The sequence below is a fragment of the Balaenoptera borealis genome (assembly GCF_965194805.1).
Source record: "Balaenoptera borealis genome assembly, chromosome: 4".
Classification (NCBI taxonomy): Eukaryota; Metazoa; Chordata; class Mammalia; order Artiodactyla; family Balaenopteridae; genus Balaenoptera; species Balaenoptera borealis.
Window position 1 is genome coordinate 28,478,534 of NC_138861.1, and position 25,835 is coordinate 28,504,368.

The 25,835-nt window shown below is 40.5% G+C and overlaps 2 protein-coding genes across 3 annotated transcripts in view; one reads left to right on the top strand and one right to left on the bottom strand.

Annotated features, from left to right (window-relative positions):
• The window catches only part of LAMTOR3 (late endosomal/lysosomal adaptor, MAPK and MTOR activator 3), a 92,811-nt gene that overhangs the window by 29,617 nt on the left and 37,359 nt on the right, over positions 1–25,835 (bottom strand). The window lies entirely within an intron of this gene.
• DAPP1 (dual adaptor of phosphotyrosine and 3-phosphoinositides 1) overlaps positions 1–25,835 on the top strand; it is a 58,565-nt gene that overhangs the window by 17,958 nt on the left and 14,772 nt on the right. For both annotated transcript variants that reach the window (XM_082391014.1, XM_082391013.1), the window contains exons 2-4: positions 2,145–2,267; positions 4,668–4,801; positions 18,144–18,274. In XM_082391014.1, the coding sequence (XP_082247140.1) occupies positions 2,145–2,267; positions 4,668–4,801; positions 18,144–18,274 (388 nt within the window). The remainder of the gene's footprint in view (positions 1–2,144; positions 2,268–4,667; positions 4,802–18,143; positions 18,275–25,835) is intronic.

A 25,835-nucleotide genomic window follows, 5' to 3' on the forward strand; every position in this document is an offset into this window, starting at 1 on the left:
GTAGAAACTTCCTTCTACATTTGGTCTTACATTTAATTTTTATTATCAGGTGAAAATATCGTGCCACAGGGACATCCCAGTAGGATCCCTCACCCCCAGAGCAGGGGTCTTCCTTGTACACCATGCACATCTCTCAGTTCACTGACATTATCAATATTTGTGTAATTGCTTGTGTCCCCTTCCCCTCCACTGCTCTGGACCGTTGGTCTTTTGCAGAAGCTACTGTCCCCAGGACCTAGCTTTCTCTTATCTGCAGTAAGTTGAAAGTAATAAACAATTATATTTGAGCAACAAGAAAATCACGCCACAGAAGATACATCGCAAGTTATGGCTTTGTGGATCTCAATGGCTTCATGACAACTCCTAATGTGTTTTGAGCCCTGCTGTTTGCCAAGCCTGTTTTGACCATTTCATATGTGTTAATGTGAGCAGGACTTACAACTGGCCCACAAGGTACAACTGTTATTAATTCTATTTTAGAGGTGAGAAAACGGAGACTCGGATTGGTTAGGTAACTCGCCCACGGTGGTACAGCTAATAAGAGGTGCCACCCAGATCGGGACTCAGGCTAAGTGACTGCAGAGCCCACAGTCCTCATCACCACACTGAACTCTCTCTACCAGCTCATTAGAAAGAACGGGAAAGAACTGTCATTAGGAAAAAGGAGTGAGGTGCACAACAGTGTGCCTGGAATGCTCTATTTCCATAGAACTGCGGCAGCGGACAGGTCTGAATGCCTCTACATGCGCGGGACACCTCTCAGGAGGAAGCACAAAAAATGGTTAACGGTGGGGTCCTCTGGGGATTAAGGGAGAGAAAAAAGCTTTATGTTCATTATGTTTTCTTTTGAACTACATAGATTTTTTTTTTTCTACTGTGGATATATTTTACCTTTTCTGATGTGTTTCTGTTTTTTGGTTTTTGGTTTTTATTTTTATTTTTTAATTTTTTTGGGGGCTACATTGGGTCTTCGTTGCTGCGCGTGGGCTTTCTCTAGTTGCGGCAAGCAGGGGCTTCTCTTGCTGCGGAGCATGAGCTCTAGGCGCGCAGGCTTCAGTAGTTGTGGCACGTGGGCTCAGTAGTTGTGGCTCGCGGTCTCTAGAGGGCAGGCTCAGTAGTTGTGGCTCACGGGCTTAGTTGCTCCTTGGCATGTGGGATCTTCCCAGACCAGGGCTCGAACCCGTGTCCCTTGCATTGGCAGGCAGATTCTTAACCACTGTGCCACCAGAGAAGCCCTGTTTTTTGTTTTTTAAAACGCATACATCAGTTTGAATCTCCTTGGGACTTCCCCAGCTGTGCAGATATTTGTCAGTTTGAAACAATATTGGATGAGGCTTCCATCTCAGTATAAAGCATCTGAATTCTTTGTGCTCAACTTCATTTCCCTCATGACAATGGACTCTGGTATAACAGTTCAGTGGTTTTCTACACTGCAAAAGGTGGTACCATACTTTCGAAAGAGAGTGTGAGAGAGACCAAAAGAAAGAGAGAAAATTGGCCAAAACCTATTCTTATGGTTATTTTTGACTTGGATTTTTAAAAAACTTTCTGTCTACAAAGTAAAGTGTGTGTTTGTTTGCTAGGACTGCAATGACAAAGTACCACAAAATGAGTGTCTTAAACAGCGGAAACTGATTATCTCACAGTTCTGGAGGCTAGATGCCCGAAATCAAGGTGTCAGTAGGGTGGGTTCCTTTTGAGGGCTGTGAAGGAGGATCTGCTCCAGCCTGCCCTCCTTGACTTGCAGATGGCCTTCTTCATGTTCACACGGCATTCTCCCTGTGTGCAAGTTCGTCTCCAGAAGTCCCCTTTTCACAAGAGGACACCAGTCCTATTGAATTAGGGCCCACCTTAATAACCTCATTATAACTCGCTGAAGACCCTATCTCCAAATAAGGCCACATTCTGAGGTATTAGGGCTTAGCACTTCAACAGGATACAATTCAACCTGTAACATTCTGCGATTAGCCAACTCTCTCTTTTCCCCTTCAGCCTCATCCAGCAATTTCCTTTTCTTGATGTTTTGGCTCAGAGTTTTGTCTCAGGGCTACCAGAGTGGAGAATATTGCTGAGAGGAAAACCCAGTGCAGGAAGAGTACCCCTGTGGTTCACCCTGAGTGAAAGTGCTGCTCTCTCCTCCGCAGGTGGTACCATGGTAACCTCACCCGCCATGCAGCCGAGGCTCTTCTCCTCTCCAATGGATGCGACGGGAGCTACCTTCTGCGAGACAGCAATGAAAGGACCGGGCTGTACTCTCTCTCTGTGAGGTAGGATGCGTGAGAACTCTATAGATTCAGTGGGGTCCCATCTCTTATTTATAGGGGCACTGACTTCATGGTCACACTCAGATTGCCAGAGAACCGAATTCTCTTGATTCCTGCTAGACCAGCAGGTCCGAGGATGCCAAGCTCTGAGTGGTGAGCCTGCAAAAAACATTCTTGCCCCTTCCATTGGTGGAGAAAAAAATGTTAGAGCTGAAGGAGATTTTATGAATTGTTTAATCCAAAACTCTTGCTTGACTGATGAAGAAACTGAAACCTGAAGTGGTAAAGTGTCTTCCACCCAATAAATCAGTGATAGAAACAGCACCAGAATCACATCCCTGAAACCTGGCCCAGTGCCCCTTTCACTATTCCTTGCTTCCTCTGGAAAATCAGAATGACTTGTGGCTGTGCAATTTTCATAATCACAAACTGAAGCAGGCAGTATGCAACTTTTAGTTTTTTTCTATAAATGGACTGGCCTTTCTTGAATTTCCATTTCCCCTATTAAGAAAGTTAATCTAGTCCCCACCAGGTATGCCCTGCTCAAAACAGTGATCGTCCAGTCCTTTCAGGGCTTCTCTCCCATCCCCTTTCTCCTGGTTGGCCTCCCTTTCAGAGAAGGTGACCTAGTCATGTGATAATCAGGGAGAGTCACTGGTTATCTGTCAGCATCTGTCCCCTTGGCTTCCACTGACATGTAGCAAGTCTATCTGGGTTCACAGAGAGTTGCCCCTGGGTCAGAATGGTGATGTGAGGACTCCATGTAATTGCCCTCGGCCACCCAGCCAATAACCTCAAACCATTATTGTTTTATTTTATTTACAAATTTTCTAAAAAACATTTTTGGGAAAAATATTCACCAAAAATAGAATTCTGCTTTGGGGGAAACAGGAATTGTGCTTTCTCAAATCAACAGCAAATGTTAAAATTACATTAAAGTGGTTAGATTGTTGATCCGTTATTGCATGGATCTCCCCCAGATCTCAAACAAATCTGTGGAATTGTTGGCTAAAAGAATGTTAACTTTTCACTTTTCTATGTCTCGCCTGAGCAATTAGATCATAAGCTCCTTACAAAGAGATGACATATATATTACATCTATATACAAAGGTAAAATATAAAATATTAATTTCCATTACAAGCACTTGGAAATGCTTTAAAAAATAATAACCACCAGCAAAAGTAAGAGGAATCACAGACCAGCTCAGGAGAATGATTGTTTTTATTCATTTGGTCATTCGCTTCCTTAATAATAAATATTTCAAAGCATCCGCTCTGTGCCTACCATTTTGATAAGTGCTGTAGAAGATTCAAAGACCTTGACATCAGGAAGTATAGCCTCACAGGGGCAATAAGACCATATCCAAATACCTTACTACAAAGTAGAGCGCTGTAAATGCCGTGAAAGAAAACAAGGTAAGTGCTTGGGTTGTTGAGAAGAGAAAAGGCAAGTAACTCAAGCCAGAAGTAGCAGGCAATATTTGATAGAGTAAGTGGCATTTGAACTGAAACTTGATCGGAAACAAAGTGGAAGAAGTCACAGGTGAAGGGAACTGTACGAGCTAAGGGACAAAGGCGGAAACTCCTAGGAGAATAGTAGGCACGGCTGGACTACAGCAGTTCCCAAGGTGCGGTCCCCAGACCAGTAGCATCGCCCGAGAGCAGGTTAGGAATACAAATCTCAGGCCCCGCCCCAGACCTACTGAATCAGGAATTCAGGGGATAGGGCCCAGAAATCTGGGCCCGGCAGGTGCTTCTGGTTTCTGATGCTTGCTAAAGTTGGAGCATGCCCTGCAAGAAAGGAATGGTGGGAGTGAGTCTAGACAGATAGGATTGGGTCAAATCAAGTATATATATATATATATAAATTTTTTAAAATTTAATTCTCTGCCTTATTCCAAAAATGAAGTGGAGAATGACAATGTAGGAAATCTGATATCTTATTCAGCAGGCAGAGGAATAGGCACGGAAGGCAAAGGGCTGCGCTCACATAACTGATTAAGTGACAGAAGCAGAATTTGGATTGACTCCCAAACAAGTAAGGGAGGAGGGCCAGGCACAGAGAAGAATTTGAGGAGGGAGTGACTTGCCATTTCTATCATCTCTCTTCCTGCCCTTCTTAAACTCATGCCCCTTAAGAGGTTAATGTTCAAAGACTCGTTCGGCAAGTCAGAGAATACACAGGGAGCACCGGCTCTTGTCTTTCATTAGAATGAAAAATTGAGAACACGTTCTGTCCGAAGAAACCAGCGCTGTTCTTTAAGTGCCAGGGGTTCCAGTGATTGTGTCATAACTCTCAGCTTTTAAAAGGGTTTAATGGTGATGCTAATGCCCAAGGTTACATTCCCCTTCAAAAAAGATACTCGTTTCTTAAATAACATTAAACATTTTTTTCCCTTTTAGAGCCAAAGACTCTGTCAAACACTTTCACGTTGAATATACTGGATATTCATTTAAATTTGGCTTTAATGAATTCTCATCTTTGAAGGATTTTGTCAAGCATTTTGCAAATCAGCCTTTGATTGGAAGTGAGACAGGTAAGCTATGGACAGATACTTGACCTGTGAGATATCGTTTCAGGATGGAGGCGGGACAAAGCGGGTTTCAATTAAATAGTTGTCACTTCTATTGAATTATGTGCATACTATATGCAACTGGATATGTTTAGAAACTTTTTTTCTAATTACAGTGCCATATGCTACATTAAAAATATATATATATATATATTTCAGTATATATATATATATATATATATATATGTCAGTATGTTAGTATTATTTTTAGGAGAAAACAATGTGCCTTATACAAAATAGGTATTTTTCTCAGAATGTGTTATTTAATGGATTGATTAAAAGCACACATTTCTTTAAAATGACCTATTTGTTTTATAATGATATATACAGTAAACAAAGAAAGAACAAAGGAAAGAACAACTTTTTGATTCCTCAGAAGTTTAGGTATGAGAAGTTTGCATATTGGGGAGACCCAAAAAAGATCATTTTGAGCAGTTTTTGAGCATTTTAAAATGAAATGCAATTTCTCAACGATCATTGAATATTAAAAATACTGACCAGAAATTACTCCCCTGGACAATTCCTTAATTTCATCATAAAATTCTGTTTCTCTTGTCTTGGTTTCTGATAAGTTTTTACATGGCACTTAAGTATGGCTGGAAATAGTTTAAAATTTCCTTTCTGGGTGGTTAGAATCAAACCAGAAAATTCACGTTAAAAAACAAACACACTCTCTTGGTATTTAAATTATCTAACTCATTTGTCTATACTATTTAAATAAGGTAAAAGATTTCCTCTGTATTTGTGACATAGAATCACAATTTTCTATGTCCTAAATGTTGATAATTCTCAGTTAATCAAAAAATTGGACAGTTCCAAGAACCAAGCACAAGAGGAATTCAAGCCTTAATAGCAGAGTCAGTTGCTGTGAATTTGTACACACTCATTTTCATGGTAAACTTGGTTAGTGGGCTTTTTGTTGATCACACTGGGAGAAATGCCACCAGTGCCTCTTCCTTTTCTGCTATTTCTGTGGCCTGAATAGACCCTGATATGACTCACACAGAGTCAAGGAAAGACAAAAAGCACAGTGGAAACCACAAAATAGTTGACTTACTTTATACTGACCATACAAGGTCTTTGATAGATTATTTCAAACCATAAAATTGAAGCAATCATCTTTTTTTTTTCTGGTGGAAATCCTCCTAATCAACCCTGAAAATTACTTTATCATTTAACCAGCAATAATTCTCATAAACAAAGGGCAAGTGGCAATGATTTTATTTCCATTGCTACTTTGGCCTTGGCAAGCATTTCAATTTCAAATCCCTTCCCTTCAAACTTATTTCCGACTTGTGTCCCAACCTACACTCACTTTCGTTCAATTCTTGGTCACTGGCAATGGAGAGGAGATGTTGAAGCCAAGGACTCTGTTTTGTCTACTTCAATTTTTGTCCTTCTCTGTGTCTCCCAGGTCCTGGTACAGTGCGTGGTGCTTTGGGTGAGTGAATGAATAAATGAATGAATGATGACTGTGAGTTGCAACTCTTTGTATCCTTCAAAGCCATTACCATTGTTACTTTCCAGCCTCCTCTTCTCTCGCCAAGCAAAATCAGCTCCCTTCTTTTAAACTCTCCCTCTAGACTCTATTTTCAGTATCTTTGGTCATTCTCCATACTCCTTTCCAGACTTTCTCCAAGTTATGAAAAAGTACATATTCTGCCTACTAGCAGGTTTCAAAACCCCCTTTTTTTAAAGTTTTTTTTTGTTTTATTTTAAATTCTTTTTAATTGAAGTATAGTTGAAGTACAATACTATATGTTACAGGTGTACAATATAGTGATTCACAATTTTTAAAAATTTTACTCCATTTATAGTCATTATAAAATATTGGCTATATTCCCTGTGCTATAGAATATATCCATGTAGCTTTTTTAAAGCACAATAGTTTGTACCTCTTAACCCCCTACCCCTATACTGTCCCTCTCCTCTTCCCCCTCCCCACTGGTAACCATTAGTTTGTTCTCTATGTCTGTGAGTCTGCTTCTTTTTTATTATATTCACTAGTTTGCTGTATTTTTTAGATTCCACATATAAGTGTTATACAGTATTTGTCTTTCTCTGTCTGACTTATTTCACTTAGTATAATGCCCTCCAAATCCATCCATGTTGCTGCAAATGGCAAAATTTCATTTTTTTTATGGCTGAGTAGTATTTCATTGTGTGTGTATATGTATATACCACATCTTCTTTGAGATCAAAGTGAATGCAGTACTTTCTGGTTGAGCTTTTCTGGCACTGATCCAATCACTAGGTGAAAGGATCACCTAAGACTGCACCAAAATAAAGGTTCCTCAGTGTTATATTTGGGTCAATATTAAGCTTCCCAGCAAATAGATTAATCTGACTAAAGAAAGTTTGTGATTAATGCAATAGGGATTATAAAGATTTGTAATCCAGACACCTATGGTAGTTTTCTTCAAAGTGGCAGAGGGTGGGTGGTGGTGGTGTGATGAATTGGGAGATTAGGATTCACATATATACACTAATATGTATAAAATGGATGACTAATAAGAACCTAATAAAAAAAATGAATAAAATAAAATTCAAAAATTAAAAAAAAAAGCTGAAACTTGCTGTAGCCTTATCGTCACTATAATTGTTATTTTATTTATTGCAATAAAACTTAGGAAACTGAGATTTTTGCTCTCCATTCCCTCTCCTTTGTTCTATTCATTACCCAGTTGGGAATTTGCTGCTATTTAAACCCCTGCTACAGACCCTGGGTGCTGATAGATATGTACTTGACAAACTGGCTTCCAGCTCTTGAGTTAAATCCCAGTAACTCTGAAATATTCCTCTTATCTGTCCCTGCCAGCTGAAGGCAAAGCCACCAAAGCTGGGAACAAGGGGCAAAACCCATGACATATGAGCTTCTGTTATGCCCTCTGGGAGTAATAAGCCTCAGGAAACAAGATAACCTGCTGAAGCTATGATGGCTTTTAAACCCAGATGGTCCTTGGAAGTCACAGAGTCAGCAGTGTGACCTATGAATAACAGTGAATGGAAACTGGGATTCCATCTTCTAAAAACAGATCTCTTCTTGTTCATTTAAGAATTGGCTCCTGGGGACTTCCCTGGTGGCACAGTGGTTAAGAATCCGCCTGCCAATGCAGGGGACATGGGTTTTACCCTTGGTCCGGGAAGATCCCACGTGCCGCAGAGCAACTAAGCCCTTGCACCACAACTACTGAGCCTGCGCTCTAGAGCCCGTGAGCCACAACTACTGAAGCCCCTGCACATACAGCTTGTGCTCCGCAATAAAAGAAGCCACCGCGATGAGAAGCCGGCACGCAGCAATGAAGACCCAATGCAGCCGAAAAGAAAGAAAGAGTTGGCTCCTGAAGAAAAGGGGAACCCTCCTACACTGTTGGTGGGAATGTAAACTGGTACAGCCACTATGGAAAACAGTATGGAGGTTCCCTAAAAAACTAAAAATAGAACTACCATATGATCCAGCAGTCCTACTCCTAGGCATATAGCCAGACAAAACTATAATTCAAAAAGATACATGCACCTCTACGTTCATAGCAGCACTAGTCACAACAGCCAAGACATGGAAACAGCCTAAATATCCATCAACAGATGAATGGATAAAGAAGATGTGGTACATACATACAATGGAATACCACTCAGACATAAAAAAGAACAAAATAATGCCATTTTGCAGCAACATGGTTGGACCTAGAGATTATCATACAAAGTGAAGTAAGTCAGAAAGAGAAAGACCAATACCATATGATATCCCTTATGTGTGGAATCGAAAATATGGCACAAAGGAACCTATCTATGAAACAGAAACAGACTCATAGAGAAATGACTTGTGGTTGCCAAGGGGAAGGGAGAGGGATGCACTGGGAGTTTGGGGTTGGTAGATACAAACTATTGCATTTAGAATGGGTAAACAACAGGACCTACTGTATAGCACAGGGAACTATATCCAATCTCCTGGGATAAACCATAATGGAAAAGAATATTTTAAAAAAGAGTGTGTGTATATATATATATACATACACATGTATATAACTGAGTCACTTTGCTGTACAGCAGAGATTGGCTCAACACTGTACATCAATTATACGTCAATTAAAAAATAGAATTGGCTCCTGCAAAACTATATTTCAAAAAGACACATGCACCCCTATGTTCATAGCAGCACTATTCACAATAGCCAGGACATGAAAGCAACCTAAATGTCCATCGACAGATGAATGGATAAATAACTATTATGTATGGGATGGATGGGCAACAAGGTCCTACTGTAGAGCACAAGGAACTATATTCAGTGTCCTGTGATGAACCATATGGAAAAGAATATAAAAAAGAATGTATATATATGTATGGCTGAATCACTTTGCTGTGCAGCAAAAATTAACACAGCTTTGTAAATCAACTGTACTTCAATTAAAAATTTAAAAAATTTAAAAAGAATTGGCTTACAGTGATCAGGAGACCTCCAGGCTGATGATTCCTTCTTCACCATCAGATGAAGTGTAAATTCTTATTAAAATTTTTGTTCGGTTAAGGATCACCAGGGGAAGCATTTGTCTGCACAATGGATGAGACCCTGCCAGGGTTCTGACCTCCAGATCCCCAGAAGGGGAAGGACTAGAACTGAGTATTTCAGGCCACTCTGCAGACCAGCCCAGCTCAGGCCAGTCTCGCCCTCCAGGGCCTGGGCAGTGAGTTTATTTAAGAGAGACTTTCTCACACTCATTCACCGGCAGGAATGGCATCACCTTTGAGGGCAACAGGGAAGATGTCCAAACAAACAACAACCGTACACTTCTGCCTTACAATTTTATATCTATGTAATGTCTTCAGTAGAGTGAAACCAGAATTCTTGGTCCTGGGTCATAAGAAAATATTTGCTCTCAGGATAGGTAAAAGTGTTAACCTAAAGGGATGAATACTCTTTTAAGATTTCTTTTTCCTATTTTATTCCTATTATTTAAACTCCCAGGATTTCTGCCTCCTAAGCTAAAGAATGAAGATTCTGTAAGCAAGATCTAACCCTCCTGACAACTTTAAGATTCTATTATTATAATTTTCCCTTTCCCTTGTTGTAATCTACATTTAATCTCTCTAATCTCCATTAAAGTTTCCGTTCACTCTAATTTCTCCTTATGAATACCCATAAACACTCTTAAGATATTTCTCATTCTCAAAACCCAATCATCTCCCAAGTATATCATAGAGATATATACAACGTACCCACTTGCTTTACTCTCTTCAATGGCCCATTTACCTTCTAACATATTTTTAATTCACTTATTTTTTTAAAACCTTCACACTCATATGTAAGCTCTATGAGAAGAGGGATTTTTGTCCGTTTTTTTTCCCTGTTACGTCCCAGCACCTAAACGAATAAATGCTAATCATTATCCACAGCATTCTGTGGTGGGTATCCCATTACCAAAGCCCGCGTTGCAGCTTTCATGGCAGCGTCGCAACTAGCAAGCTACTGACAATTAAGTTTTACTTCCAAAGTGTATACAGAGCATAATTTGAAAATGATGATTTGCGTCGTATGTATGCTCAGTAATGATCAAATTCAGACCCTGCCTTTCATTTGTAATAGCAAGATGTTATGTAAAACTTCTATTCGTATTTGTACAAGGCTTCTAAATTCAACTCAAATAGATTTGGAAATTTGAGGCTTTTTTTTAGTATGAATATGTTTGGTCCATTATTAATTTTTACTGTATCCTCTTGTAACTGACTGAGTGTCATCTTGGAAAATGTAGACACCATTTATCTTTACGCTTAAATGTCCAAATAGTATTAAAACAAAAATTGCCTTTCCCATTACCTTTTATTTATATTGCAATACTTTTGTACATGAAATTGTCTTGTACAAATTATTATAGGAATTACTGTGTTGTGACTTTAATCACCTAACTAGCATGAAAAAATATGGTATAAGTCAAGTGTGCTGTGTTTGTGCTTACCCTTTATAGTAATTGGTTCTCAATTTTGAAGATCCTATCTGGTTCTTTCTTAAATGTCAAATTTCCACTTCTCTTTTTGTTTTGACGTGGGGATTCCCAACCTTTTAATAACTGCTACAGTTATTATTTTATTTTGCAATACCAGCCATCTTACCCAGACGGCATTTTAAAATAATTAATTTAAAATTAATTTTAATTTGAGAATTATGTGACACTTCTGAAAATAATTGGTGACAACTTAGAATGTTGCCAAACCACAACCAAGAGTCACTTCTTTAGTTTATGTTTGCCAAAAATATAAATCTTCTTAGTTTGTAGATGAGGTGTGTTTGAAAAAGGAAAAAGCAGGCAAGGAAGAGAATGAAACAAATCTTTGTGGAGTTTTACTAAGTTTGAGGTATGCTACTAGATATTTTCACATATACCAAGTTATTTAATCTTCTGGACCACCCACTATAATGTGTAAAGTGGTCCCATTTTCAGATGAGGAAATAAAAACTCAAAGATTTTAATTTATTTGCCCAAGCTGCACACATAGAAAGCATCAGAGCTGAGACTGGAATCCAGGCTAACTGGTTCTAAAGTGTGTGTGCTTTCCACTCATTTTGCTGTCTCCTGAAACTGGTGTCACAGTGACACTGCAATACAGGATTGCCACATCACAGCATGGCCTTGAACGGATTTGGATGGGAAGAATCCCTGCCACATGATGTAACAGAATGCTTGTAGGATACGGCAGGCCTACAATACATGTTTTAGTCCTCAGTCTCTTTAAAACCTTTAATATTTTTGGTATGTGATATAAAGCCATTGTTCTAAAGAATGTGACTCAATTTGAACTTCTGTCTTCGTGTTTATTGCTGTTCTTAATTTATTTACATAAATTGCCATTGGAGAAATTATACTAGGAAATCATAAAACATAAAAAAGGCTGACTAGGAAACGGCCCCCAAATACTTAGCCCCATCTCATTCATGCCTCTCCAGAAAAGATATAAAATAGCCTACGTAATTACAGTAAAGTAAAATAAAATTTAAAGTTTGAAGAGAAGGTGGAGGAAAAGAAAAATGAGAGGCAAAAATAAAATGACATCAGGACTAAAGTATATCAAGTGAATATTGTGCATTTGCAGAAACAGGGTAAACATTTTGTTACTAAGCATCCTCATATTTCTTGCCCTTCAATTGGGCCTATGCTTTTAACTAGATTTACAGAATGTTGGATTTGGAAGGGAGCTCAGAGACCATTTCATTTCTCCTTTACAAATGAAGAAACTGAGGCCTGGTGAGAAATGTTGAAGCAAAAACTCTCCTCTCCTTTCCTCAAGCTGCCTCTTAAAGAATCCACTTCTTCGAATTTTGATTTATACATGTGATCTCTTGCGCACAATAGCCAAGAACAACATTTCACTTGCCGTAGAGAGTTTCCATGGTGGTCATTATCACCAAGGCTGAGAAAAACGTATGGTATAATGAGTAAATATGTGAACTCCCAGTTCTAACTCCAGCCTTTGCCATGTATCAGCTAACTGTGTGTCCTCGGGCAAGTTATGTGACCTCTCTGAGCTTCAGTTTGATCATCTTATAAAACTGAGCTGATGGTAATAGTTGATATCTTAATGACTTGCTGTGAAGATTGAATGAGATGAGGCATATTTAGAATGATTCTTAGCATGGCATAAATACTTAATTAGTTATTTAATGAAGCCCTTTTATGGTAATTCATTCCAATAGTTATATGTAAGAGCTGTATATTCTTTGTCATATCATGAAGAGTTGGTTTAGGGACAATTGGATTAGTGTTTATCAAATCTTTGTGATGTCCTCTTCAAATTTTAAGCCAGTTCCATAGTGCATTCATCTGAAAGGTATAATCAAGTACTCAAAAAAAAGTGACCTGATTTGACTTGGTTGTTTAACAGACTTCTTTTTCTCTGGCTAACTGGTCTGCTTTTCCTACTTCAGTATATTTCTCTCTTCCTACCTCAGTATATTTCTCTTCTCTTAATATTTTAAATATTAAAACCAATATTAAAACCCCTTCAACTATAAATGAATGTGGTTTTACTAGCCCCCTTTTATGATGAGTTCAAGTTTATTTGCAGAAAAGGTAGCAAAGAAGAAAAGAGAAAGATCTTGAATATTCTTATAAACCCCCTTAGAAAGTCACTTCCCATTGGTGGGAGGAGATGGAGGAACCCACCATGCATAAGCCAGTTGGAAAGTTTGTTTTCTGAACCTGAGGGCAATAATAAAACATGGATGGATTTAATCTTACTTTAATTTAATTCATAATTAACAAATACGTATTGAGTGCCAGCTATGAGCTGGGCATTGCTGGCCACTGATAACACAGTGATGAAACAGGTATCATCATTGCCCTCAAACATTTTACAGTCTAGGTGGGCAACCCGGCTGAGTGAGTATTGAATACTAGCTTTAGTGCATAAAAGAAATATTCTAAACAAAAGTTTCCTTTTTAGGAGCTATATGTGCCCTTCCCTACTCTCTATTTTAGATATCAAACCAATGCCTAAGGCTTGAGACTGTCCTTACTCTTTTTCTGAATTCCTGCTGGGATACAAGATAAGGAGTCCTGCAATGCAATCTCATAGTATTACACTCTGAGTAGGTGTCCTGTAAGTTACAGTTCAGCCAAAGCAAATTTAAATACCTGCCTCGATCCTGCTCTGATCACTTCAAAAATATACCTCCACCAAGCATTTCTGATACCAGGTTTCATGTCAAAGGCAGGAAACAGCAGTCTCCTCCTTCATGCAGTTCAGAAACTGAAGTGAAACTTACAGAGAGTTCCAACCTGTGGTTGCAGATCTGTGTCTCTTCTCCCTCTACCAGCCCTTGTCTCCTGTTGCCTTTTATCTGAATCTTCAAACCAAGTCCAGGGGTTAATTTTGTCTGAATATCACTAACCCAGAGCTCTCTCTTATGGAGCCAACGTGCTGTCTTGAACCTTGGGTGGAACTTATACAATGAGTCTGTGGTGGCAACATTAGATAAGTTTCCTTTGACTGCAAATGATAGAAAGTAACCCTGGCTAGCTGAATTTAAAAAAAAAAAAAGGAAAAGAAAAAGAAGGATACAGGGAGAAAAGTGGAATTTTTTGGAAAGATATTCGTATATCAGCTCAGAATTTAAGGGCAGGCTAAACCACGAGAGACAGTAAGTAATCAGCCCAGCGATCATGGCAACTCCGTAGCTTTCAGCAAATTGAAATGCCTGTCTTCCTCCTGCTCTGATCATCTCAAAAACGTACCTCCACTGAGCGTTTCTGAAACCAGCTTTCATGTCAAAGGCAGGAAACAAGTCTTCTTCATGAACTCAGAAACTGAAGTTAGAGGACCTTTTTTCCAGAGAAGTGACTAAGCAGATCCCTGGATTGATCCAATGAGTGTGTCCAGGTTAGGTGTTTGTGGAGGAAGGCCAGGGTCTTTGGGGTCTACTTCTGTGTAAGGGGATGGGACGATCTCTACAAAAGGGGAAATCATTGTAAGCCTAGCAGCCCTGCCAAGAAGTCCATATATTGGCCCTTCCTTGGGCAGAATAGTTGGCTAAGGAGACCTGTTTCTCAAGAGGCCATATTTTTATCAGTGGAAGTTATTTTATTCATTTATTTATTTATTTTTGGCTGCGCCATGTGGCATGCAAAACTTCTCCGCCCTGGGATCGAGCCCATGCCCCCTGCATTGGAAGCGCAGAGTCTCAACCACTGGACCACCAGGGAAGTCCTGGAAGTTATCATTTTATAAGTAGTTTGTCATTTTCTTCATTCCACCATTCAATCTAGCCTCATTCATGGTCTTACTAGTTAATATCTATCTATGGTCAATTCTGCTTTCCTGGTTGACTCAATATCATTTACCTTAGCTTAGCTATTCATTGGTTAAACTTCAGAGGGAGTTTTCAAAATAGAATTCGGGTCCCCCCAATGGAGATTTGGAGAGCCGAATTTGGAGTTGTTGTCCTGTCCTGTCCTTGCCCCAGCCCAGGGTAATCATGGACCTGGAAGAGCCTGGTTCATCTCAGGCTCTTCCCGGCCTTAAATCTGAATTACTGTGGCATTCATTCATCCATTCACTCATCAAGCCTTCCCTACATCAGAAACTCTACCAGGAGGTAGGGATACAAAGATAAATTTGGCACCATACCTGCTCTGAAGGGACTCACAGGGCTTGGAAATGCACGTGTTGGAAAGGCAATGGCTTTACAGTACCAAGTGGTTACGGCACTGCAGGCTCAGGCAGCAACCCTGGCCCAGAGGTCCTTACAATGCAGCACAATGGGCCCCTACGGCTATGCTTACCTCCCAGAAACTGATACCGTGGTAAGCAGGTACCCAAAAGCTTTCCCATCCGTCCCCGGAAATGTGAATGTTACATTACATGGCAAGAGGGAATTAAGTTTGCTGATAGAATTAAGGCTACTAATTAGCTGACTTTGAGATGGGGAGATTATCCTGGACAATCAGGAGCAACCACTGTAATCACAAGGGTCCTTATAAGATGGAGGTAGAAGAGGGAGAACTGGAGAGATGGCAGCATAAGAAGGACTTGGCCCGCTGTTGCTGGCTTTAAAGATGGAGGAATGGGGCCACCAGTCAAGGAATGCAGGCAGCCTCCAGAAGCTAGAAAAGGCAAGGGAATGGATTGTCCCCTAGAGCCTCCAAAAGGAAAGCAGCCCTGCCGATACTTTCACTTTAGTGAGACCCATTTCAGACTTCTGACCTCCAGAACTGTAGGATAATAAATTTGAGTTATTTTAAGTCACTACGCTTGTGACGATTTGTTACAGCTGCAGTAGGAAACCTGTATAGGTAGGCATATACCTGGGGTATGCTTGGTTCTATGCAAAAGGACAGAGGATTGACCAGGTGCATCTTTCTAGGGCATCATTTAAAATATTATTTTCATATTAAGCATATGGAATAGGATGATAATTTAGCATCAGCTTTGAAGATGAAGCACAAGATTTCACATTTTTTTCTTATTTGTGAGCCGCTTTGAGCCCTGAGCTCCGGTCCCCCTCTCCTCCATTGTCAGATGAAGTGTTTAAGAGGCACCTGTTTGTCTTAGCGCTATGTCGTCAGTGCCTACTAAACTACTGCCATTTTTATTCTTAGCACATCGTTACACTGAGGTCTTTCTTAACTTATTTTAAAATCCACATTCCCAAAGATGCCACTCATTGGAATTTCAGTCAAGGATTTAAAAATGCTCTATATCAAAGCATAACAACACCGAACATTGTTATAATCCTGTCACAAACACTTCTCTATTTGGTGCTTAAAACAGCTTCATGAAGAAAGCGTAATTATGCTCACTTGTCAGAGGAAGAAACAGAAGCTTGTGATAGAATGTCCGAAGTCCACAGGTGCTGAGTGGCCATGGTGGCTCTTTCCATGATGCCTGCGTGGCTGCCAGGAGGTGTTTCTCTGGGGTAGGTCACTTAGAAGCCAGCCCCAAATTCACCGAGCATCTGCCATGTCACAGCTGCATCCACAGTGCCCCTGAGCCTGCATAACGGCTGCTCTTGATTTAGGTGTTGCTGCTTTCATTATGACTGTAAACCTGTAACTGGCCCCTTGTCCTGATATGACTGGCTCTGTTCTCATGAAAGAATCACACGGACAAAAGGGAGCACAGACAATGTGCCTGAGCAGTACTGGAGCTTCTGATAACTGCAAACGCCATTTTCCATTGTGTTCCCAGGGTTCCTGAGGTGAATTGGGTACAGAAAGAGCAGGAGGGTATTGTTTTGGGGCCAAGATTAGAGCCCTCTTCTGGCTGTTCTCAATGCTCCTTTTCACTTTACAGCAGGGCACTATCTGGGCCCAGGTATCAGAAGGCACTGTTCTGTTTTTGCAGTCAGTACGTTGTATGTACTCAAGCCTCATAGAAAGGTTTTGCTTTCTTTGTAGGTTTATCATTATTATTAAGGATTTTTTAACTGCAGAGGAGGTATTTTCCTTTCCTCCTTGTCTCTTTCTTACTGCAATTCAAGGTCTATACTTTCTATGAGCTTTCTGTCACCCTGTCAAAGAAGGCTTCCCTGACCTGATATAAATACCACCCTCCCCAACCCCTCTCTTTTCGCTCTCTGTTCCTTTACATTGCTCTGTTAGGGTTTTTATAACGATTCTCTCACTTGACATATTCTTTTTTTCAAAATTTTTTCTGTCTCCCCTGCCATGAGAGCAGACGCTACATCTCCTTTGTCTGTTGCTGCATCTCCAGGGCCTAGACAAGTGCCTGGCACTTAGTAGAGCTCAGTAAATATTTGTTGAATGAATTACTGAATTCTTTGCATCTCCCCCAGTGTCTGGTACAATCTTGGATCTGCCTTATAAAAGTCCTGAATAAAATTAAAAAGGCAAGAAGCCATAGCAAAGGGGAGAAAACCCTTAACTTAGTCTTTTTGTAGTCAGTTTCTAGTTTCTGACTGACTGATTGACTAGGGAAAGGGAAGGATGCAGAAGGGGGAAATGTCAATGTTGAGCTGAAAGCGCTCAGCCCTCTGAATGACTTGCCCAAGCCCCCAATGCCTGGCCCCTGGGGGGACCCATTTTCTGCCAGGACCCCCCTCCTCCAGATGGAAGTGAAGGTAATCACACAGGAGCCCCAGCCTATTCACTTCATGTTCACTTAAGAAAAGCAAAGACTTCATTTCCTCCAGCTGTTAATTTATTTTCTCCCATCCTGGTAGGAGATGCTACGGAAAATGCTACGAGCTCATATTTTTCAGGTCCACTGATTTGTTGCAAGTTGTTCTGAAACTAGTGAGAAGTAGGGCAATGCAATAAATCCTCCTATACCCGGAGTATTTGATTAGTTTTGTTTGCATGGCTTTTGTAAAGCCCACTTGGAAAACCTCCAGTTACAGCTTTAAGGTCTAGAACGGTGTTGCCTCCCCTAGGAAAGAGTTTCTGAGGCATTCCACAGAAAGGCTTTTCTTATGCATGACCTTTTTGTCTCTGTGGTACTTTTTCTACCCTGCCACCAGTGACATCTCTCCTAAAAAGCACAGTTACCACATAGGCTCCCAGCATGCTTGGTTCACGTGACCGACATTGGTCTCATCACCCCGTTCAGTTAAATGACTATGTTCGTTGCTAGCTCTGTCCCAGCACGAGGAGGCCAGATATCGTCTCATCCCGCTTTGTATCTCCAGCAACTGGCTTAAGTGCCTGGCATGTAGTTCATACTCGATACAGGTTGAGAAAATGAGTAAGTGAATCCATGAAAAAGCAAGAGACTTTACAATTCAACCACAGTTATCCAGTTGTTAGCATTTGGACCTTATTTCTGGGGATTCTACTTATGTTTTTTTGTCTTCATTCAGGCACTCTGATTGTTCTGAAACATCCCTATCCAAGAAAAGTGGAAGAACCATCCATTTATGAATCTGTCCGGGTTCACACAGCAATGCAGACAGGAAGAACAGAAAACGACCTTGTGCCCACTGCCCCTTCTGTAAGTGGCCGTCCATCTACCCACGGGGCTCACTGTCTAAAAGCGGTAACAGTTACACACTTTTAAAAATATATTTGTTCACATAAAAATTCTAACTTGGTATATAAAAGCTGGAAAGGAACATAAGGTTCAAAGCCTATGACTCAGTTCATCCGGTCCAGGGTAAATTGTATAAAATTACGATGCGATAGTGATAGGATTTTTTTTTTTAACATCATTATTGGAGTATAATTGCTTTACAATGGTGTGTTAGTTTCTGCTGTATAACAAAGTGAATCAGCTATACGTATACATATATCCCCATATCTCCTCCCTCTTGTGTCTCCCTCCCATCCTCCCTATCCAACCCCTCTAGGTGGTCGCAAAGCACCAAACTGATCTCCCTGTGCTATGCAGCTGCTTCCCACTAGCTATTCTACATTTGGTAGTATATATAAGTCCATGCCACTCTCTCACTTCGTCCCAGCTTACCCTTCCCCCTCCCCGTGCCCTCAAGACCGTTCTCTACCTCTGTGTCTTTATTCCTGTCCTGCCCCTAGGTTCTTCATAACCACTTTTTTTTTTTAGATTCCATATATATGTGTTAGCATACGGTATTTGTTTTTCTCTTTCTGACTTACTTTACTCTGTATGACAGACTCTAGGTCCATCTACCTCACTACAAATAACTCAATTTTGTTTCTTTTTATGGCTGAGTAATATTCCATTGTATATATGTGCCACATCTTCTTTATCCATTCATCTGTCAATGGACACATAGGTTGCTTCCATGTCCCGACTAATGTAAATAGAGCTGCAATGAACATTGTGGTACATGACTCTTTTTCAATTATGGTTTTCTCAGGGTATATGCCCAGTACTGGGATTGCTGGGTCGTATGGTAGTTCTCTTTTTAGTTTTCTAAGGAACCTCCATACTGTTCTCCATAGTGGCTGTATCAATTTACATTCCCACCAACAGTGCAAGAGTGTTCCCTTTTCTCCACACCCTCTCCAGCATTTATTGTTTGTAGATTTTTTGATGATGGCCATTCTGACTGGTGTGAGATGATATCTCATTGTAGTTTTGATTTGCATTTCTCTAATGATTAGTGATGTTGAGCATCCTTTCATGTGTTTGTTGGCAATCTGTATATCTTCTCTGAAGAAATGTCTATTTAGGTCTTCTGCCCATTTTTGGGTTGGGTTGTTATTTTTTTGATATTGAGCTGCATGAGCTGTTTGTAAATTTTGGAGATTAATCCTTTGTCAGTTGCTTCATTTGCAAATATTTTCTCCCATTCTGAGTGTTGTCTTTTCATCTTGTTTATGGTTTCCTTTGCTGTGAAAAAGCTTTTAAGTTTCATTAGGTCCCATTTTTAAATTTTTTTCAATTTCCATTTCTCTAGGAGGTGGGTCAAAAAGGATCTGGCTATGATTTATGTCATAGAGTGTTCTGCCTATGTTTTCCTCTAAGAGTTTGATAGTGTCTGGCCTTACATTTAGGTCTTTAATCCATTTTGACTTTATTTTTGTGTATGGTGTTAGGGAGGGTTCTAATTTCATTCTTTTACATGTAGCTGTCCAGTTTTCCCAGCACCACTTATTGAAGAGGCTGTCTTTTCTCCACTGTATATTCTTGCCTCCTTTATCAAAGATAAGGTGACCATATGTGCATGGGTTTATCTCTGGGCTTTCTATCCTGTTCCATTGATCTATATTTCTGTTTTTTGTGCCAGTACCATACTGTCTTGATTACTGTAGCTTTGTAGTATAGTCTGAAGTCAGGGAGCCTGATTCCTGCAGCTCCGTTTTTCTTTCTCAGGGTTGCTTTGGCTATTCAGGGTTTTTGTGTTTCCATACAAATTATGAAATTTTTTGTTCTACTTCTGTGAAAAATGCCATTTGTAGTTTGACAGGGATTGCATTGAATCTGCAGATTGCTTTGGGTAGTATAGTCATTTTCACAATGTTGATTCTTCCAATCCAAGAACATGGTATATCTCTCCATCTGTTTGTATCATCTTTAATTTCTTTCAACAGCATCATAGTTTTCTGCATACATGGCTTTTGTCTCCTTAGGTAGGTTTATTCCTAGATATTTTATTCTTTTTGTTGCAATGGTAAATGGGACCGTTTCCTCAATTTCTCTTTCAGATTTTTCATCATTAGTGTATAGGAATGCAAGAGATTTCTGTGCATTCATTTTGTATCCTGCTACTTTACCGAATTCATTGATTAGCTCTAGTAGTCTTCTGGTGGCGTCTTTAGGATTCTTTATATATAGTATCATGTCATCTGAAAACAGTGACAGCTTTATTTCTTTTCCAATTTGGATTCCTTTTATTTCTTTTTCTTCTCTGATTGCTGTGGCTAAAACTTCCAAAACTATGTTGAATAATAGTGGTGAGAGTGGGCAACCTTGTCTTGCTCCTGATCTTAGTGGAAATGGTTTCAATTTTTCACGATTGAGGACGATGTTGGCTGTAGGTTTGTCATATATGGCCTTTATTATGTTGAGATAAGTGCCCTCTGTGCCTACTTTCTGGAGGGTTTTTATCATAAATGGGTGTTGAATTTTGTCGAAAGCTTTTTCTGCATCTATTGAGATGATCATATGGTTTTTGTCCTTCTATTTGTTAATATGGTGTATCACATTGATTGATTTGTGTATATTGAAGAATCCTTGCATTCCTGGGATAAACCCCACTTGATCATGGTGTATGATCCTTTTAATGTGCTGTTGGATTCTGTTTGCTAGTATTTTGTTGAGGATTTTTGCATCTATGTTCATCAGTGATATTGGCCTGTAGTTTTCTTTCTTTGTGGCATCTTTGTTTGGTTTTGGTATCAGGGTGATGGTGGTCTCATAGAATGAGTTTGGGAGTGTTCCTCCCTCTGCAATATTTTGGAAGAGTTTGAGAAGGATAGGTGTTAGCTCTTTTCTAAATGTTTGATAGAATTCGCCTGTGAAGCCATCTGGTTGTGGGCTTTTGTTTGTTGGAAGATTTTTAATCACAGTCTCAATTTCAGTGCTTGTGATTGGTTTGTTCATATTTGCTATTTCTTCCTGGTTCAGGCTTGGAAGGTTGTGCTTTTCTAAGAATTTGTCCATTTCTTCCAGGTTGTCCATTTTATTGGCATATAGTTGCTTGCAGTAATCTCTCATGATCCTTTGTATTTCTGCAGTGTCAGTTGTTACTTCTCCTTTTTCATTTCTAATTCTGTTTATTTGACTCTTCTCCCTTTTTTTCTTGATGAGTCTGGCTAATGGTTTATCAATTTTGTTTATCTTCTCAAAGAACCAGCTTTTAGTTTTATTGATCTTTGCTGTTGTTTCCTTCATTTCTTTTTCATTTATTTCTGATCTGATCTTTATGATTTCTTTCCTTCTGCTAACTTTGGGTTTTTTTTGTTCTTCTTTCTCTAATTGCTTTAGGTGTAAGGTTAGGTTATTTATTTGAGATGTTTCTTGTTTCTTGAGGTAGGATTGTATTGCTATAAACTTCCCTCTTAGAACTGCTTTTGCTGCATCCCATAGGTTTTGGGTCGTCGTGTTTTCATTGTCATTTGTTTCTAGGTATTTTTTGATTTCCTCTTTGATTTCTTCAGTGATCTCTTGGTTATTAAGTAGTGCACTGTTTAGCCTCCATGTGTTTGTATTTTTTTACGGATTTTTTTTTTCTGTAATTGATATCTAGTCTCATAGCATTGTGGTTGGCAAAGATACTTGATATGATTTCAATTTTCTTAAATTTACCAAGGCTTGATTTGTGACCCAATATATGATGTATCCGGGAGAATGTTCCATGAGCACTTGAGAAGAAAGTGTATTCTGTTGTTTTTGGATGGAATGTCCTATAAATATCAATTAAGTCCATCTTGTCTAATGTATCATTTAAAGCTTTTGTTTCCTTATTTATTTTCATTTTGGATGATCTGTCCATTGGCGAAAGTGTGGTGTCAAAGTCCCTACTATGATTGTGTTACTGTCGATATCCCCTCTTATGGCTGTTAACATTTGCCTTAAGTACTGACATGCTCCTATGTTGGGTGCATAAATATTTACAATTGCTGTATCTTCTTCTTGGATTGATCCCTTGATCATTATGTAGTGTCTTTCTTTGTCTCTTGTAATAGTCTTTATTTTAAAGTCTATTTTGTGTGATATGAGAATTGCTACTCCAGCTTTCTTTTGATTTCCATTTGCATGGAATATCTTTTTCCATGCCCTCACTTTCAGTCTGTATGTGTCCCTTGGTCTGAAGTGGGTCTCTTGTAGACAGCATATATACAAGTCTTGTTTTTGTATCCATTCAGCCAGTCTATGTCTTTTGGTTGGAGCATTTAATCCATTTACATTTAAGGTAATTATCAATATGTATGTCTCTATTACCATTTTCTTAATTGTTTTGGGTTTGTTATTGTAGGTCCTTTCCTTCTCTTGTGTTTCCTGCCTGGAGAAGTTCCTTTAGCATTTGTTGTAAAGCTGGTTTGGTGGTGCTGAATTCTCTTAGCTTTTGCTTGTCTGTAAAGGTCTTAATTTCTCTGTCAAATCTGAAAGAGATCCTTGCTGGGTAGAGTAATATTGGTTGTAGTTTTTTCCCTTTCATCCCTTCAAATATGTCCTGCCACTCCCTTCTGGCTTGCAGAGTTTCTGCTGAAAGATCAGCTGTTAACTTTATGGGGATCCCCTTGTACGTTATTTGTTGTTTTTCCTTTGCTGCTTTTAATATTTTTTCTTTGTATTTAATTTTTGATAGTTTGACTAATATGTATGTTGGCATATTTCTCCTTGGATTTATCCTGTATGGGACTCTGCACTTTCTAGCCTTGACTGACAATTTCCTTCCCCATATTAGGGAAGTTTTCAACTATAATCTCTTCAAATATTTTCTTATTCCCTTTATTTTTCTCTTCTTCTTCTGGGACCCCTATAATTCGAATGTTGGTGCATTTAATGTTTTCCCAGAGGTCTCTGAGACTGTCCTCAATTCTTTTCATTCTTTTTTCTTTATTCTTCTCTGCAGTAGTTATTTCCACTATTTTATCTTCCAGGTCACTTATCCGTTCTTCTGCCTCAGTTATTCTGCTATTGAGTCCTTCCTGAGAATTTTTAATCTCATTTATTGTGTTGTTCATCATTGTTTATTTGCTCTTTAGTTCTTCTATGTCCTTGTTAAACGTTTCTCGTATTTTCTCCATTCTATTTCCATGATTTTGTATCATCTTAACTATCATTACTCTGAATTCTTTTTTCAGGTAGACTGCCTATTTCCTCTTCATTTGTTTGGTTTGGTGGGTTTTTATCTTGCTTCTTCATCTGCTGTGTGTTTCTCTGTCTTCTCATTTTGCTTAAGTTACTGTGTTTGGCGTGTCCTTTTTGCAGCCTGCAGGTTCGTAGTTCCTGTTGTTTTTGGTGTCTGCCCCCAGTGGCTAATGTTGGTTCAGTGGGTTGTGTAGGCTTCCTGGTGGAGGGGACTGGTGTCTGTGTTCTGGTGGATGAGGCTGGATCTTGTCTTTCTGGTTGGCAGGCCTGTGTCCGGTGGTGTGTTTTGGGGTGTCTGTGACGTTTTTATGATTTTAGCCAGCCTCTCTGCTAATGGGTGGGGTTGTGATCCTGTCTTGCTAGTTGTTTGGCATAGGGTGTCCAGCACTGTAGCTTGCTGGTTGTTGAGTGAAGCTGGGTCTTAGCATTGAGATGGAGGTCTCTGGGAGAGCTTTTGCCATTTGATATTACATGGAGCTAGGAGGTCTATGGTGGACCAATGTCCTGAACTCTGCTCTCCCACCTCAGAGGCACAGGCCTGACACCTGGCCGGAGCCCCAAGACCCTGTCAGTCACACAGCTCAGAAGAAAAGGGGTGGGGGGAAGAGAGAAAGAAAGAAAAAAATAAAATAAAATACAGTTATTAAAATAAAAAATAAAAAATAATTATTAAAGTAAAAAAGAAAAAAAAAGAAAGAGAGAAGAGAGCAACCAAACAAGAAAACAAATTCACCAATGATAACAAGTGCTAAGAACTATACTAAAAACAAAAAAAAAGAACAAAAAAACCAGACAGACAGAACTCTAGGACAAATGGTAAAAGCAAAGCTATACAGACAAAATCACACACAGGAGCATACACATACACACTCACAAAAAGAGAAAAAAGGAAAAAATACATATATATCCTTGCTCCCAAAGTCCCCCGCCTCAATTTGGGATGATTCGTTGTCTATTCAGGTATTCCACAGATGCAGGCACATCAAGTTGATTGTGGAGATTTAAGCCGCTGCTTCTGAGGCTGCTGGAAGAAATTTCCCTTTCTCTTCTTTGTTCGCACAGTTCCCGGGTTTCAGCTTTGGATCTGGACCTGCCTCTGCGTGTAGGTCGCCTGAGGGCGTCTGTTCCCGCTCAGACAGGACGGGGTTAAAGGAGCAGCTGTTTCAGGGGCTCTGGCTCACTCAGGCCGGGGGGGGGGGGGGGGGGAGGGCGGGGCACGGAGGAGGCGGGGCGAGCCTGCGGCGTCAGAGGCGTCGTGACGTTGCAGCAGCCGGAGGCGCACCGTGTGTTCTCCCGGGGAAGTTGTGCCCGGATCACGGGAGCCTGGCAGTGGCGGGCTGCACCGGCTCCCGGGAGAGGCGGTGTGGAGAGTGACCTGTGCTCGCACACAGGCTTTTTGGAGACGGCAGCAGCAGCCTTAGCGTCTCCTGCCCGTCTCTGGGGTCCGTGCTGACAGCCGCGGCTCGCGCCCGTCTCTGGAGCTCCTTTAAGCGGCACTCTGAATCCCCTCTCCTCGTGCACCAGGAAACAAAGAGGTAAGAAAAAGTCTCTTGCCTCTTCGGCAGCTGCAGACATTTTCCCGGACTCCCTCCCGGCTAGCTGTGGCGCACTAACCCCTTCAGGCTGTGTTCACGCCGCCAACCCCAGTCCTCTCCCTGCGAACCGACCGACCGAAGCCCAAGCCTCAGCTCCCAGCCCCACCTGCCCCGGCGGGTGAGCAGACAAGCCTCTCGGGCTGGTGAGTGCTGCTCGGCGCCAAGCCTCTGTGCGGGAATCTCTCCGCTTTGCCCTCCGCACCCCTGTGGCTGCGCTCTCCTCCGTGGCTCCGAAGCTTCCCCCCTCCGCCACCCGCGGTCTCTGCCCGCGAAGGGGCTTCCTAGTGTGTGGACACCTTTCCTCCTTCACAGCTCCCTCCCACTGGTGCAGGGCCCGTCCCTATTCTTTTGTCTCTGTTATTTCTTTTTTCTTTCGCCCTACCCAGGTACGTGGGGAGTTTCTTGCCTTGTGGGAGGTCTGAGGTCTTCTGCCAGCGTTCAGTAGGTGTTCTGTAGGAGTTGTTCCACATGTAGATGTATTTCTGATGTATCTGTGGGGAGGAAGGTGATCTCCGCATCTTAACTTTCCGCTGTCTTGAAGGTCTCCCTTCAGTGATAGGATTTTAAAGACTTCAGAAATGGCACGTAAATCCCGGCCTTACTTCACCAAAGAAGTTCGTGGTAGAATGGGCGAGAGGTTTATGGTCATACAGTTGGCTAAACTGTTATCCTACAAATTTCTTAAATTAAGAATAGAAAAATCTTCTTTTACATTTCAA